Here is a 15,038-nt window from a genome sequence, read left to right on the forward strand (position 1 = left end):
GAATAGCCCTGAATCGTGGTGCTATACAACACAGTTCTTTCCAAAAAATAAAAGACATGTCCAAGAAAAGGGAAGGGGGTAGGGGAGCGGCCTACAATCAGATAAGGAACATAAGGAAGATCAAGAACTGACAAGAATTTGCACAACCATGTTTACACAATATAGTAAGAGATGTTGATACAGAGGACCTTTCCTGCCACTCCTCACGGGCGTATGTAAGATGACACACAAGCAACCCTAAACCCCACCTAGTATCAGAAAGTAGAATCTAAGGGTTGCGTCATTTCCCCCGATACTATACCAAATACTTGCCCATAATTGATGGTCTATCAGTACCACATGAAAAACGTTAACCTCACATGGCCAACTATCTATGTCGCAGTCCCATGTCAAGCTCGTGGCCATACATCCCCTGTCCACGCCCAGCAGGAAAAGGGTGAATCTGCTTAGAAGCCCTAAGCTCCATCTCAATAAGCCTTTGCAGAGCATCAGGATGATTGTTTCTGCTGTTGATATCTGGCCCTGAGGACAAAAAGAATATGATGTAAGCCCACACAGATAAACATCGATAGAGTATTCATCCTCAATCAGAAAGTGGCACCAATTAAGAACTAAGAGTGCAAGACCTATTTTACAACACATGATATGTGCACAATATTCTACTTTGTTCTAGATTTTCAGGGTTCAATAATATTCAGCATGGCATATATCTCAAGATATAGCATCCAGAAGTAGGCATTGGAATAGCAATTTACTAGTTCAAGCCTCAAAAGCCTACATGCTTTGCAAACAGAGCAGAATAGTAACACCAAGAACAGCTAATGTTTTTACTTGTAAGCAGCTAGAAAGCAACTGCGAAAAGGAAAGAAAAAATAATGAGCAGTTTGATCAAAAAGGGAAAAGAATGAGCAGATACCTGCTTCCTTTGAGGAGAAGTGATTTAGACCTAGAGGTTTTTAAAGGCAAACTAAGGCTGATGACAGAAAGCATACAACTTGGTCATGTGAATCCTCAATTTTGACTTACTAAAAACTCAAAGCCTAATAGGAAAGAGAGTCTTGGAAAGATGAATAAGTTCTGCGTAAATACAAGAGATAATTTAACAATAAGGTGGATGGTAGCAGTAACCAATGGAGTAAAACTCCTAACAAACTGCAATTCAAGTGCATGTCTTTGCCATCAGTAAACAATGTGGGTAAGATGGTGCAGGCAGGAGATAGCAGGAAAGCAATATCAACATTTTTTTTTTTTTTTTGATGAAGCAAGGAAAAGGAATATCAACATTGCGACAGTAGAACTGAGAAATAAACAGAAGGTGTTGCAAAGATTAAGAAACTCTTTGCTTCAATTTTAGCAAGACCTGAGAAGAACAACTTAGTATTGAGGTGTAATCCAAAGAAGAACAAGAGACCGACGGGGTTGTAGAAACGGCACATCAAAGTTTTACCTGGCATTTGCATCCCAAGCCCATTAACATTGACTTGGTGAGGCTTAGAAGGGAACCCTTGCATCGGGTTAGTTTCATGCACAAAGCCAGCTGCCTGATTACTGGAATGTGAAGGAACTGGAACACCACTTAGACGGTCATGTAGCAGATGAGGGGGTTGAGGTCCAGACATTTGCATCTGCTGCTGCAGCATAGGATGATGAGCAGGAAGATCAAACCCCGTCACCCTAGCATTAGGGTGGTGAAAAGGAGGTCTCATCATATTTCCAGCAAATTGATGACCCGGAAGAGCATCGTGTTGAGTCATGCCCTCTGGACCAGAGAAAATCTGAGAGTTCAAATGAGCAGGACGAGAATCCAATGGATGAAGTAATGGCTTCCCTTGGTTCATTTGCAAAGGATGAAACTGAGAAGATGATGGTTGAGCATGACGATGGTGAAACAGCATCTCAGACTCTATCTGGTCATGAGAAACCCGTGGAAAGGGCAGTGCTCCTGGACCCACCAAAGACCTCTGATCACTGCCAACTGAATTAACAGTCACCAGGTCACCTTTACTCATATTTCCTGCTGGCATAAACGTTGAGACCTGAGGTACTGAATTATCACCAACACTAAATATGCTCTCACCAGCCCGATAATCACCATTTCTGGAGACCGCTTCAGTCTGGCTCTTTAAGGAGTTGACTTCAAACAGAGAATCATTGAATCCCAACCAGTTTTCTGCCTTATCCTGCTTTGTGTGATCTCTGCCATTTGAAGGTAAGACAATATTCTCGTTTGTTGCTCCTCTGAGTCCAATATCATCAATTATGGACGAAGAAAGGGTATCATCAGAACCAGGGAAGGATGACTTTTGAGCTTCCAGAGAAACATTCAGTCCAGATCCAACGGAAATCCTCTGAACTGAAACTGGAGCTTGTGCAGATTGTAATTCCGTCATAAAAGCAGTTCCAAAGAGCGATTCAAGTGTGAGTGTATCCTTGTTATCTTCCTTCTTAGAACTGTCTTGCACGGTAATATCACCATGTGCCTCCAAGGATTCAATGCCAGCATTGGACTTCTGTGTCACATTTCCATGATCTGGCCTCTTCTGTAATAACGAAAGGAGGTGTTGAGATGCCTGGCTATCCACAATTACAGGTTCTTTAGGCTTTGGGTGATTAGCACTCCAGCCTTGTGGCTGTGAATTAGACTTCTTTTCGCTGAACTCTGATAACATTGTATGCTCAAGGTCTTCACAAGTAAGAATGGTGGGTGCTGCCTCCCTTTCACTGGACGTGTATGCAGGGTCAGGCCCCCCAAGCGGCGAAGATGGTAAATTCGAGACAAACTTACTTATAGGATCAGGACTATTATAGGAGAATTCTGATGGCAATTGATCTGAAGCATTAGCCTCAAAAGGTTGCGTTCTGTTTTTATCGCCACCAACAATTAACGCAAACAGATCACTAGGCCTACTTGATGAAGGATCAGCTTCCTGCTTCCTCTCTGCAATGACATAAGTGAGATAAGACCTATACATAAGATTTCAAGAGATTTTGATAGAAATCAGTAAGAAACGCAGGGGGAAAACAAAAAAAGAAATGGATATACCTTCTTCAGAAAACCAATGAGCAAATTTCGATGATTGAACAGCTTTGGAGTTTAATGTGTCACTGGGTTTACTACCTTCATTCTGGGAAACATGGTCGAGCCAAAAAAAAAAAATTAGCAGGGATGATAGAGAGCCATATGGGAAGTTTCAACTACTGTAAGTCCAGAATATTTCTTAATATTCTTGGATGATAAAGGAGGAAAAGGAACAGACAAGTTGATCCCTAGCATTTATGCAGATCAGGGAATTAAAAATAAAAGAACATGTTTCCTATTTGATTGTATATGTCCTGCACCAGTACCAGTCATAACAGATGGTCTTGTAAAATTGTTTTTCTATGTTAAGGATACTGTTGTAATCTTTGGTGTGGATCAAATAAAAGTGTTACCACACTCATGATTCATGAAAACAATCACAGATCCAACGATGAATTACTCATGAATCAATGTACAAGATTATGGTCATCCTAAATAATAAATCATTTCAATCTACGCGGATTGAAAAGTGTGAAGAAATTTGAGGTCAACCGCAAAAGGACTTCATAGGATCGCATTAGGAATCACAAATTGAAATTCAAATAGCACAGAGGCTCATAAAGCGTGCATAACATTTACCATAACTGGAGCAACAGGGTCGGTGAGATTTGCAATGGCACTTCCAAAAATCTTATCCAGGATGGAAGTTGAATGGTTGATATTGAGCTCCTCAACAAATTTTCCCCGTGAATTCTGGGCACTGATTTCCACAATTGAAGGCTCCTTCAAAGCTTCATGTCCCTCTGGAATTGACGTCCGGCGTGAATGATCTCCCGTGATATGTTTCCTGTCGGAATCATCTGAACCCACTGACAAGTTCATAATTTGGTCATTCTTCTTCAGAACTGAAGTATGCAAACTCTTGTGTTCAAGTTGATCACTCAAACTAATTTCTCGGGAGCTTTTTCTTTCCAAGCTCTGAAGGATACCATTTTGGGTGTCGGCTTTGGCTTCCAATAGAATTTCTTCAGATTCATGCTTTCCTATCTGTGATATGAAAGAAAATATAAATGAGATTCATGAAGACCTATTGATATCAATTGTTTTTTTTTTCGGACCAAGGCCTATTGATTTCAATTCTAAATGTACCATGTGATTGGATACAATTCAAACTCCATAAACATGGACCCAGTAACATGCGCACAATCACATGGCTATTGCTCCCTATGTTCAATCTTTCGGCTTTTATGCAGTTTTAAAGTCATAACATCAACCTAGAGTAAATTACTGAGGTGGACTAATCAAGTAGGGAATTATGGGGTAGCCAATCAGTTTTTTTTTTGGACTATTCTGACATTGAGAATGTGAGACAATCCATCTCAAATGTGGTCACAATTCTTGCATGGCCTATCATAGAATCAATGAAATATTTGCAACAGAGATCTCGAGAGCTCTACATTCTTTAAGTAATATATCTTTGTGTATCAACGGGAATGGGAATATCCACCACAAGAATATAGAAAGGAAATCTCCACCTCCACATGCCATTCTCCTTTTTTGGAAAATCAAGCTGTGTAAAAGAACTTGAGAATATGAAACAGAAAAGAACACTTCTTCTTTTATAAGGTAAAAGTTTCATTAATAAAGTGCCAAGAAGGTAGAAAAAAGTACAACTAAGAAAAAGCCCCTATAATAGATTATGGAAAAAGACCCTTCTTTCCTGATCCTTTTATCTCATTCACTCTATTTTCCGTTTCATACTGTTTTCTTTCTTGGCATCACTCTCTAGTCCAGTTAAGTTCTTGTCAAAGATTCAGTGCCAAGTCCAGTTACACTTACACGAGCATGTGCAAACTGAAAACCATAAACCAAGCCAACACACATAAATTGTGCCAATTACTGGGTGTTTCGGTTTGCCTTCAGTCCCAAATTATTTAAATCAACAATTTCGGAAGCTGGAATCTCAGGAAGTGCATCCCATTTCACTACACAAGATCCTGTTTCTTTGATAAAGGAATAAGATCTTATTGAAATATTTGGGCAAAAGTGCCTGTATACAAGTGGTATACCAAATTATAGAAAACCTACAAAGAAAATATGATTTTCTACCGAAGTCACCCAATTTTCTATACAAGCAAGATTAACAGTTCCTTTTCGAAGCATGCCAAGAATCTAACCACCTCAGCCACTTATATAGTAAAACACACACATTCATACATATGTATGTGTGTGTGTGTGTGTATGCGTGCTATGTGTGTATGTATGCGTGCTATGTGTGTATAGGAATGAGACTAAGCTACTAAACATTATTAAGGATCAGGCTGCTTAACAGCATTGTATCACCTGGCTGCTGAAGACAGCCCCAAATGGTAGAATTCCCTTGGATCCTTTTCCTAAAGCCCATCATTACGAAGGGAGGGAGGAAAAGAACACTAAAAACCAGGCTGGCCATAAATGCACAATGCAGAGTGGTTTACTCCCTCTAGAATAATGATGCACCTGTGGCGAGGTTCACGTGTAACTATATTCTACAGAAGATAAACTAAGGGAAAGTACAGGTAAGTACCTCTGTCAAATATGAATGGTTCAAAGTTGTTGAGCCAGAAGTCTTATCCGAAACAGTGGTTTTGAAGCCCGGGGGCACAAGCGGTCTAGATGGGAGATTCTGTGAAGAGGAAGATGATCTTCCAGAATCCTTGTTTGTGATAGGCTGGCTGGCCATTATATCTACTTCATTATTCTTGTCCAGAAGCCCCCGATCCTTTTTATCATCTTCCAGCAGTACCGAGATTTCTGAGTCATATTCAGTTGTATGCTTCTCTGCATATGGTTTCTGCTTCTCTTGAAGAGCCTTCTGCTGTTCCTTCCTCATCAACTCAAAAGAAGCTGTAAGAAATCCATTCAAAACTCAATCGTCCACAAACTCATCAAAATTGCATACATATATATATATATATTGCTTTAGTAGTGCACCCGTGGTGTTCTAGAAATCCTAGATTCCCCTCTGCATGGGAACAAATTGTCCCAAAATTATAGTGACGAATTATAATACGAGAATTAAATAATAATAGATTATTTGTTTGAATTTATTTATTGATTTAATATTGATTTTTTGGACTAAAAATGAGATATATGGAGTATATTTAATATGCGTTTGATTTAAACTGGATAATTTGAGAGAAGCTTTTATTTCTAATTCTAAATTTTTTTTCTTGAAGATGTTTGACAGAAAAGTTTTGAAAAACGACAAATATATCATTTTCTTATTTTTGGAATAAGTAATCCAACAATTATTATCCCATATAAAATGGTATAAAAATAATATCATAACTAAGATATAAATAGTTTCGAAATTACTAATCACGATATGTGTGTGTGCGCGCGTGCACACAGCACCGAAGAACCATGCATGATACTGAAAGAGGTAATACCTCTTCTCCTCCTTTCCTCTTCCACTCTGTCCTCACTTGCACACTCACTTGAACCAAAGGTCTCATCATTGCATGCATCAGTTCTTGTACGAGAATGAGGTACTGCCTGAAGGTATTGCAAAAATAAAATTAATGTAAGTTAAATTCCCCTTAAAGATCTTCAAAGCATAATCTGAAATGATGGGACAAGTCATGCGGCAGACCAAGCAAGTAGTCACTATGTTGGACAACAATGATCAACAGAAAATTCACCTTATAGGGGCGAGGAGGATGGTATGGCTCATTGCTCCTGTTAAGTTGATAGTTATCACTTGCTCGGACCTTAGCTGCAGCTGTCCCAGATGCATACGCAGCTGGCCTGGGAAATGAACCACTTCCAAGAAGCCCATCATGCTCAGTACTCTGCCAAGTGCGCCGAGCTTGGTTACCATAGCGTCTGCCAGGATCTGTATAAAATGTCGCTTAATAAATCTCTCTTAAGGAAAAATTACCATTTAGTACCCACATGCACATGCGCATAAGATGAAAGATAGTGGAAGAAGCATGGTAAGCAGGATCAAGGTCAAATGCCCTATAGTTCTTAAATGCAAGAGGAACGCTATTTCTGCAAACCAGCCCATCTAATCATGAGAATTGCAAGAAGTTGGAGCTAAAAAACCTAATATACTGTACAAAGACTTTTTCAGAACTCAAGAGACTAACGACTTGACACAACTATAACCTGCATCCCAATTCTTGTTATGGAGATGAATTTAAATGCAACAAAACCTATAGTAAGCATTCCCCAGACACTATTTATAGAGAACACAGATGGAACGAGTATAGTACTCAAAGAAGGAATAAGCATATGAAAGGCACTTTCGCAGCAGTGACGAAAAACAACCAACAAAAAGGATACGAAAACTTACCCCAAAATGTGATACTTGACGGGAGGAAATTACATTGATTTGAATTACCCGAATACATCTATCTGAGTTAGATTTTGAATGTTTTCAACACTTTCCAACCGACTACATTGGTTTTTCAGTTAAACAATCAAAAAAAAAAAGAAGAAAAAAACTACATTGGTTTTTGAAGGAAAGAAGATAAGGTTGCAAAGTTGATTGAGAATGATGTTTACTTAGAAGGAGCACACCGCCGCAGAATTACACAAGTTGCCTAACCGGCATCGGATAAATGAAGCACAAAAACGAAAAAGACAGCAGCTTCAGCATTGTGGATTAGCAGGTATATTTTTTTGTCATCAAAAAAATAGGACAAAAAAATATACCTGCTAATCCACAATGCTAAAGCTGCTGTCTTTTTCGTTTTTGTGCTTCATTTATCCGATGCCGGTTAGGCAACTTGTGTAATTCTGCGGCGGTTTATAATTGTCCAGATGCCCCAATAGTAGTATAAAAACCCAAATGCAAAGAAAAAAAATGGCAAAAGAAGTTAAACTCCATGAGAAGTCAGTCTCTTTGAGAGGAGAATTCTGAAAGGAAAAAGATTCATCTGGTAAAGTAGCAGGAGGTTATAAAGGGTAAGCAAGGTGGAGATTTGGGAGTAAAAGATTTGAAACTCCACAAAAAGTATTTGTAGTTCAAATGGTTGTGAAGATACAATGAAAATGGAAAGGAACCCTGGAAGAAGCTTATTTACACCAGAGAAGGCTTCTGGACACCCTGTATAGTATCTACGCCTTCAAAAACTGGATTACGGGAGCAGATAGGTAGATTATGGTCAGAATTTCAGAAATACATCTCATTGAAAGTTGGTGATGGGAGAAGAATCGGGAATTGGATAGATGTTTGGCTGGGAGAAGAAAAGCTGATGAACAAATATCCTACATTGCAGAGTTTAACCAGGAACAGTGTACAGCTGCAGAATGATATACAGGAGAGGAAAGTCAACTTCAGGAGAAATTTTAATGATTGAGAAGATGATGAAATTGGTCAATTTCTACATTTTTTGGAACCTAGAATCGATTCTTAGATTTGTATAGCTGAAAAGGAAAGCAAGTTCTCAGTAGAAAGTTGTTATTGTCTTTTTGCAGAAATAAGTAGGTCACTGGGATTCGACTTGGCTATGGAAGCTGTTGTGAAATCACAAGCACCTCTTAAAGCAGCTTGTTTTGGCTGGATTGCAGCTAGGAATGCATGCTTAACACCGGAGAAGAGTGCAGTAGATGTTTTTTCCGTTAAAATTCTCAGGAATCTGCAGAGCATTTGTTTCTGCCTTTTAGTCACGCAAAGCAGCTATGGGATCTCTTCCTAAACATGAGTGGTGTGCAATGGGTGATGCAAAAGAATGTGAAAGACCTTTTGGTTCTGGCAGAATCAGCAAGTTAGGAAAAAACTGAAGAGACTCTGGAAGGTCATACCTCTTTGCATCTTTTGGACCATTTGGTTGGAAGAAATAGGAGATGTTTTTAGAATCAAGAGAATCACTAAGCATCGGTTTTGGTAAAGTCAATTAAAACATTATTCTTCGTTGATATATCTCTCAAGTCTTAACACTGTCTCATTTCCATTTCGAGTTTGCATACACCATTTTAATTGTTCATAATAGTTTGTAGATCTTGATATACCTAATCTATTTCTCAAATAACAAATACTGAAAGATTGTCTTGGTAGTATATATAGCATAATCCTCTTTCATTTCCTTCTTAAAATATAGTGTATATAATTTAATCCTCATATGACAGTTTCTCAACAATGTACTACTTGTCCGGTTAATGTGCATGTTAAAATGTTCAGATCTCGTCAATACTCCTGAAGTACTGTTACCCTCTAACAACTCATTCCACAGAACTATCCTGTATCAGCAAGCTCGGTAAATGCTCCCGTTGTAATGACCCCTCTAGTTACTCAGACTCACACCTTGTCCTGATTCGCTATCTTTTAATGCAAATCCACGTAACACGAAGATAATAGGACATCCGTGTCAATAAGCTAAGATGCGATGTTAAGGGGCATTTAACTGTCTAAAGTTTTCCCCCGAAAAAAAAAAATCGCATCTTAGCTTAAGACATTAGTTGGTTACGAAGATTAAGCCCAGCTATTCACATTTGTGGCCTTTGTTGTTTCAATATTATTCAGGGAGAGCACCACTTACTTACATCAGCTTTACTTTGTGAGCTCATCAATAGTTAAAGAACCCATTATTACTTACTTCACCAAAAAAAAAATAGTTAAAGAACCCATTAATTGAAGGAAAAGGCCTCATCAATGGTTATAGCATCCAGAGAAGCACCAGCAACTCTACCTCAGATGTTTCAAATCAAAAGGACAGAACCTCTGGTCACCTGCTTCCAACTGAACACAAATTTTGACTTTTTCCAGATGTTTGCTAACTCAAAAATTGAGAAACTTGAAGAAAGATCTTTCCAAGTGGAATAAGGAGGTTTATATGGCAGATTTGAAACAAGGAGATGCAAGGCTCTTGAAGAACTAGCTATCTTAGAGCAGGCAACAGAAACCAGGGTTCCATCTCAGCTAGAAAAACAAAAGTTTATTAGCCTGAAACTTGAGTTGGAAGTGATTGCCAAAGCTGAAGAAACCTGCTGGAGACAAAAATCAAGATGCCTTTGGTTGAAAGATAGGGACAAAAATACCAAATATTTCCACTCTCTGGCCAACTCACATAGGAGGTTCAATTCTATTGATTAGCTCAAAATTGGCGATGTTATTACAGAGGACAAAGATTTGATCAAGGGGGAAATACTGAACTATTACCAAGAGCTATACAAAGAAACTGAAGAATGGAGGCCAACCACCAACTTTGAGGACGTTGCTAGACTTTCTGTGGAAGTCAGTGAGGGACTAGAAGTTGCCTTTGAGGAAGAAGAAGTTCATGCAGTCATTCAGTCTTTTGCACCGGATAAAGCCCCAGGGCCAGGTGGCTGCACAATGGCATTCTTTCAAAAATCCTAGGAGATAAAGCCAGAAATCATGGGTGCCATCAGTCACTTTCACGAACACAATTATATGGTGAGATCATGCAATGCCACATTCATCTCCTTGATCCCTAAAAAGACTGGTGCTATGGAAATGAGGGACTTTAGGCCAATAAGTCTCATTGGTAGCATTTATAAAATAGTAGCCAAACTTTTAGCAGAAAGGTTGAAGAAGGTAATTGGGAAGCTGGTTTCCAGTCACCAAAATGCCTTCATCAAGGGAAGACAGATAACTGATGCAGCCTTAATTGCTAATGGAGTTTTGGATTGGAGGATTAAAACATGAACCCCTGGGATCATATGCAAACTTGATTTAGAGAAGGCTTTTGACAAGATTAATTGGTCTTACCTGACCTCTATTATGAAGAAAATGGGATTTGGGGCAAATGGCTTAAATGGATCAAATATTGCATCTCCACAGTCAAATATTCAATCCTGCTAAACCAAGGGCCTGTGGGTTTTTTCTCTCCACAGAAAAGAATCAGGCAAGGAGATCCACTCTCAACTTTCTTGTTCATCTTGGCTATGGAAGGACTAAGCAAGATGCTGGAAAAAGCTAGACAGCTGCAATGGATACAGGGATTTAGTATGGCCACAAATACAGGAAACAAATGACTATCTCACATTTACTGTATACTGATGACACACTGATATTTTGTGAAGCAGTGAATCTCAAATCCTTTATCTGAATCTTACACTGATGCTTTTTGAAGCATTATCAGGATTGCACATCAACATGTTGAAAAGTATAATTTATCCAGTTAATGATGTTCTTAACATAGAGGAGCTGGCAGGTATTTTGGGGTGTACTATAGGATCATTTCCTGGCACTTATTTGGGCCTACCTTTGGGTGCCAAATTCAAGTGTCGTGATATATGGAATGGGGTGGTGGAGAAATTTGAAAAAAGGTTATCCAGATGGCAAATTCAATATCTCTCATTGGGTGGAAGACTCACACTTATCAGTAGTGTGCTTGATAGTATACCAACCTACCTCATGTCCTTATTCCCCATTCCCAAGAAGGTGCTAGATAAGATGGACAAGATCAGGAGAAATTTTCTATGGGAAGGGAATAGCAGCACTCACAAATTTCATTTGGTAAAATGGGACAAAGTATTGCTCCCAAAGTGCAATGGAGGGCTAGGAGTCAAAGATCTCATAACAATTCTTTACTCATGAAATGGCTTTGGAGGTTTGGCTCAGATGATGAAAGTCTCTGGAAGAAGGTGATCATAGCTAAACATGGTAAAAAGGACAACTGGAGCTCTAATACTGTACTTTTACCATATGGAGTTGGACCATGGAAGTATATCAGTAAGCTGGGTTCTGAGTTTTCTCATGGAATCCACTTCAAACCTGGTGATGCTGTTCATATTAAGTTTTGGAAGGATAGATGGCTCAACAATACATCTCTCATGGAGGAATACCCTAGCCTCTTCAACATTGCCAGAGACAAGGACTCCTCAATTGCTCAAAACAGGAACAACAACAATTGGGATGTGCATTTCAGAAGGTTTGTACAGGATTGGGAACTTGGGAGTTTGATGGAAATGTTAGCAAAGGTGGAAGCTCACAACATTGATGAAAGTGCACCAGACAAGTTGAGATGGGGAAACAAAGGCACATTCACAATGAAAGAATGCTATAGGCAACTATGTTCTCATAATCAATTGCCTGATATATGGCCATGGAAGCTAGTATGGAAGACTAAACTGCCTATGAAGATTAAATGTTTCAGCTGGGTTATACTAAAGAATGCATGTCTTACTCTGGATAATCTGAATAGAAAATGCTTCCAGTTGGACAACATTTCTGCGAGAGCACCCAGGGAGACAGTTAACCACCTCTTTCTGCATTGCCCATTAGCTTATGACGTTTGGAACATGTTTCTATGTATTTTTCAGTAAAGCTGGGTGCTGCCACAAAGTTTGAGAGAAGCCCACATGTCTTGGAGTTTATGGATAGTTGGTAAGAAAATCAGAAAGGTCTGGAATATGATTCCTGCTGCAATTTTTGGAGTATTTGGACTGAGAGGAACAAGAGATGTTTTGATGATACCTCAACTCCTATTCAACCTCTTAAAGCCAAATGCTTAGTTAACCAAATGCTTAGTTAATCTTTTTTGCTGGACAATGTTGTCCCCAATATCCAATTCTGATCAGTTTTTAGATTTTATTAGTACTCTTAACTTTAGAAGGAATCAATGTATAGGGGCCTGCAATTCTCTTTTGTATTTTTACCTATCTGTAATTACGCCCCTGTAATTAGGCATCTACTTGATGCTTTTCTAATGAAACATCTTACTTCATCAAAAAAATTAACCAATTAGAATATCTTCCAACCATTCAATACCTATTAAATAGCCAAAGGCGCTGAATATCTTAATATTAGCTCCATCACATGTCCCCCTCGAGACTCCGGGCTAATTGATCCATGCAGGTAACATAAGCATATAATTTGTCAGATTTCAACTTTCCAAGAGCTTCTGGATACATCAACGAAGAAGACAGAGTAGTCTTCTGGAAGTGGCAGTTCTTTCTCAGGGTGGTTTCTCCTATATAATTGTATCTCATAATATCATTATATGTTATGGTTAGGCACGAAGTGTATTTGATCCCATAGTTCAGACAACCAGATCCCAGGTTAGTGTACTATGCCAGCCAAGGACCATGCAAAGGAGCAATTTTGCACAGGAAAAATCAAGTCTACTACAAAGTGGACAGGGCATGCTGTGAATCTCTAGCTCGTGGTCTCACGGCAGTAAATTGTACAAATCATGGACTACAAATATGTATTCAGAGTTGAAACAATCAAGCATAGCATAGACAACAGCTATAGATGAAAGAATATCAACTGAACCTGAATCTTTATCTGATTGTGAATCACTATCTCGATCACTACGCCCAGAGGAACGGCTTTCCCATCTTCCATAAATGCCTCTGGAATTGCCATCAGAATCCCCACGCGTAGGTGGAGACGAACTATAATCGTTGCGTCTTAAACCTTGAGAGGGCAAGCTTCCAGGTATTTTTTGCCGGTCTTGCATGCCACGTGAGGTGTCCTCAAGCTCACTGTTTAAATAATAAAATGCGAATCACTACTCTTTTCCATGATGTCCAAAACAAAACTGCCTAATAGAGAAATACCAATAAAAACTAATTGCTCCTAGATTTCAAGCAAATGGCAAGCTTTGCAAACATTCTTACCTCAGGATCAACTGATCAAACCCAGATGGTAGCTTCTTGCAAATCTCCAGTTCACTGAGTGACATAAGAAACTCTCTTGTATATGATACTTTTGGATGCCTGAGTCATTGCAAAGAGCACTCACATTAAAAAGCTTACTAAATAAAAATTATTACAATATCTGCAACTGGCCCTGTTACAAATTCAACAAGAAAGTTAAATCATTACTTTCGAACTTCATCACCAATTCCAGAAACGTCATTGGTGGCGATTCCATCTTCATTCTCCAAGCTCATTTTGCAATACCACGCAAAACAACTCGCGCAACCAGCTAAACTCACCCACGACGAATAAGTAACACCACTATCAAATCTTCTTCACCCACAAAAACTTGATACAACAAAAAAAAAAAAAAAAAAAAAAAAGATTCAAGTCATGTTCTACAAACTTCTTCCAAATCAACCGATCCAATAAGATTCCAACTATCCAAATTAATTTACAACATGATCAAAACATCCCAAAATCCCTAAAACGTCAATTTCCAAGGTCAACATAAATCTAAATTCCAGAAACTTCCATTCAGATGAATTATACACAGCTATCCAACAGTAATTCCAGCTTCGATCTATTCAAAAACAGCTCAACTATTTTCAATTCGCAAATGCAAATCCTAATATCGCCTACAACCTCTTCATTTCATTTCTCTCAGAACTTTATACAAACAGGTAATGCGCAATACGATTCACACAACTGCAGATATATTCGAGGGTTTCATTCGTAATTTTAGGTTGAGATTAAACTTTATTTTCAGAATCTAGGGTTTCGATGCTTGCAAAATCAAAGTCGTTCAATTGATTGGCGATAGATACATATATATATCTATATCTATACGTATCTGTTTGTATAGGTAGACGACATATGTATGTATATATGGATGTATATAGTCGTATATGTGGAAAGGAGGAGGAGGAGATGCTTGTGGGTTCTCTGTTCGTTTATCAGAAACATAACAAAAGGAGATGATATTTTTTGGTTAAAGAAAAAAACTTTTAGGTGTATTTGGTGTACTGTAAAATATTTTGTAGCCTTATGTAATAGTTTATCTTGAATTTTTTTTGTTTTGCAAATGCTTTTTTCAATTTATTTTGCCAACAAATTAGAAAGTTTTTTTTTTTTTTAATTAAGGTAGATCTAGCCATATTTAACAATTTATTACTCTCTCTATTTTGGTCTAAATGTAAATTTTACAGGGTGGTCAGACCGATCTTGTTGTATGGGGCAGAAGGTTGGGCAGTCGACAATGCCTACGTCCAAAAGATGAGTGTGACGGAGATGAGGATGCTCAGATGGATGTGTGAGCATATTAGGAGGGATATGATTGGGAACGAAGCTACATGGGGTAAGGTGGAAGTGGCTCCCCTGACGGATAAGATGAGGGAAACGAGACTTAGATGGTTCGGGCATG

General features: G+C 38.6%; 1 protein-coding gene across 1 annotated transcript; it reads right to left on the bottom strand.

Moving 5' to 3' along the window:
* Positions 1–118: 118 nt before the first annotated feature.
* On the bottom strand, positions 119–14,627 carry LOC132645538 (uncharacterized). Its single transcript, XM_060362558.1, has 10 exons — positions 13,802–14,627; positions 13,595–13,693; positions 13,248–13,459; positions 6,703–6,896; positions 6,451–6,556; positions 5,586–5,905; positions 3,659–4,066; positions 3,044–3,125; positions 1,448–2,938; positions 119–522 (listed from the first exon to the last, which is right to left on the bottom strand). Exons 1-10 carry the CDS (start codon positions 13,867–13,869, stop codon positions 368–370), a joined length of 3,135 nt encoding a protein of 1,044 aa, XP_060218541.1. The 5' UTR covers positions 13,870–14,627; the 3' UTR covers positions 119–367.
* Between the last annotated feature and the right edge of the window lie 411 nt (positions 14,628–15,038).

The sequence above is a fragment of the Lycium barbarum genome, chromosome 6, assembly GCF_019175385.1.
Source record: "Lycium barbarum isolate Lr01 chromosome 6, ASM1917538v2, whole genome shotgun sequence".
NCBI classification, from domain to species: domain Eukaryota; kingdom Viridiplantae; phylum Streptophyta; class Magnoliopsida; order Solanales; family Solanaceae; genus Lycium; species Lycium barbarum.

Coding starts and splice junctions, on each gene's coding strand:
- LOC132645538 (XM_060362558.1), bottom strand. CDS start 13,869: ATGAGCTTGGAGAATGAAGATGGAATCGCCACCAATGACGTTTCTGGA. Junction 3,126..3,658: donor ACCCTGTTGCTCCAGTTATG/GTAAATGTTATG, acceptor CATGTTTCCCAG/AATGAAGGTAGTAAACCCAG. Junction 2,939..3,043: donor TCATTGGTTTTCTGAAGAAG/GTATATCCATTT, acceptor ATGTCATTGCAG/AGAGGAAGCAGGAAGCTGAT.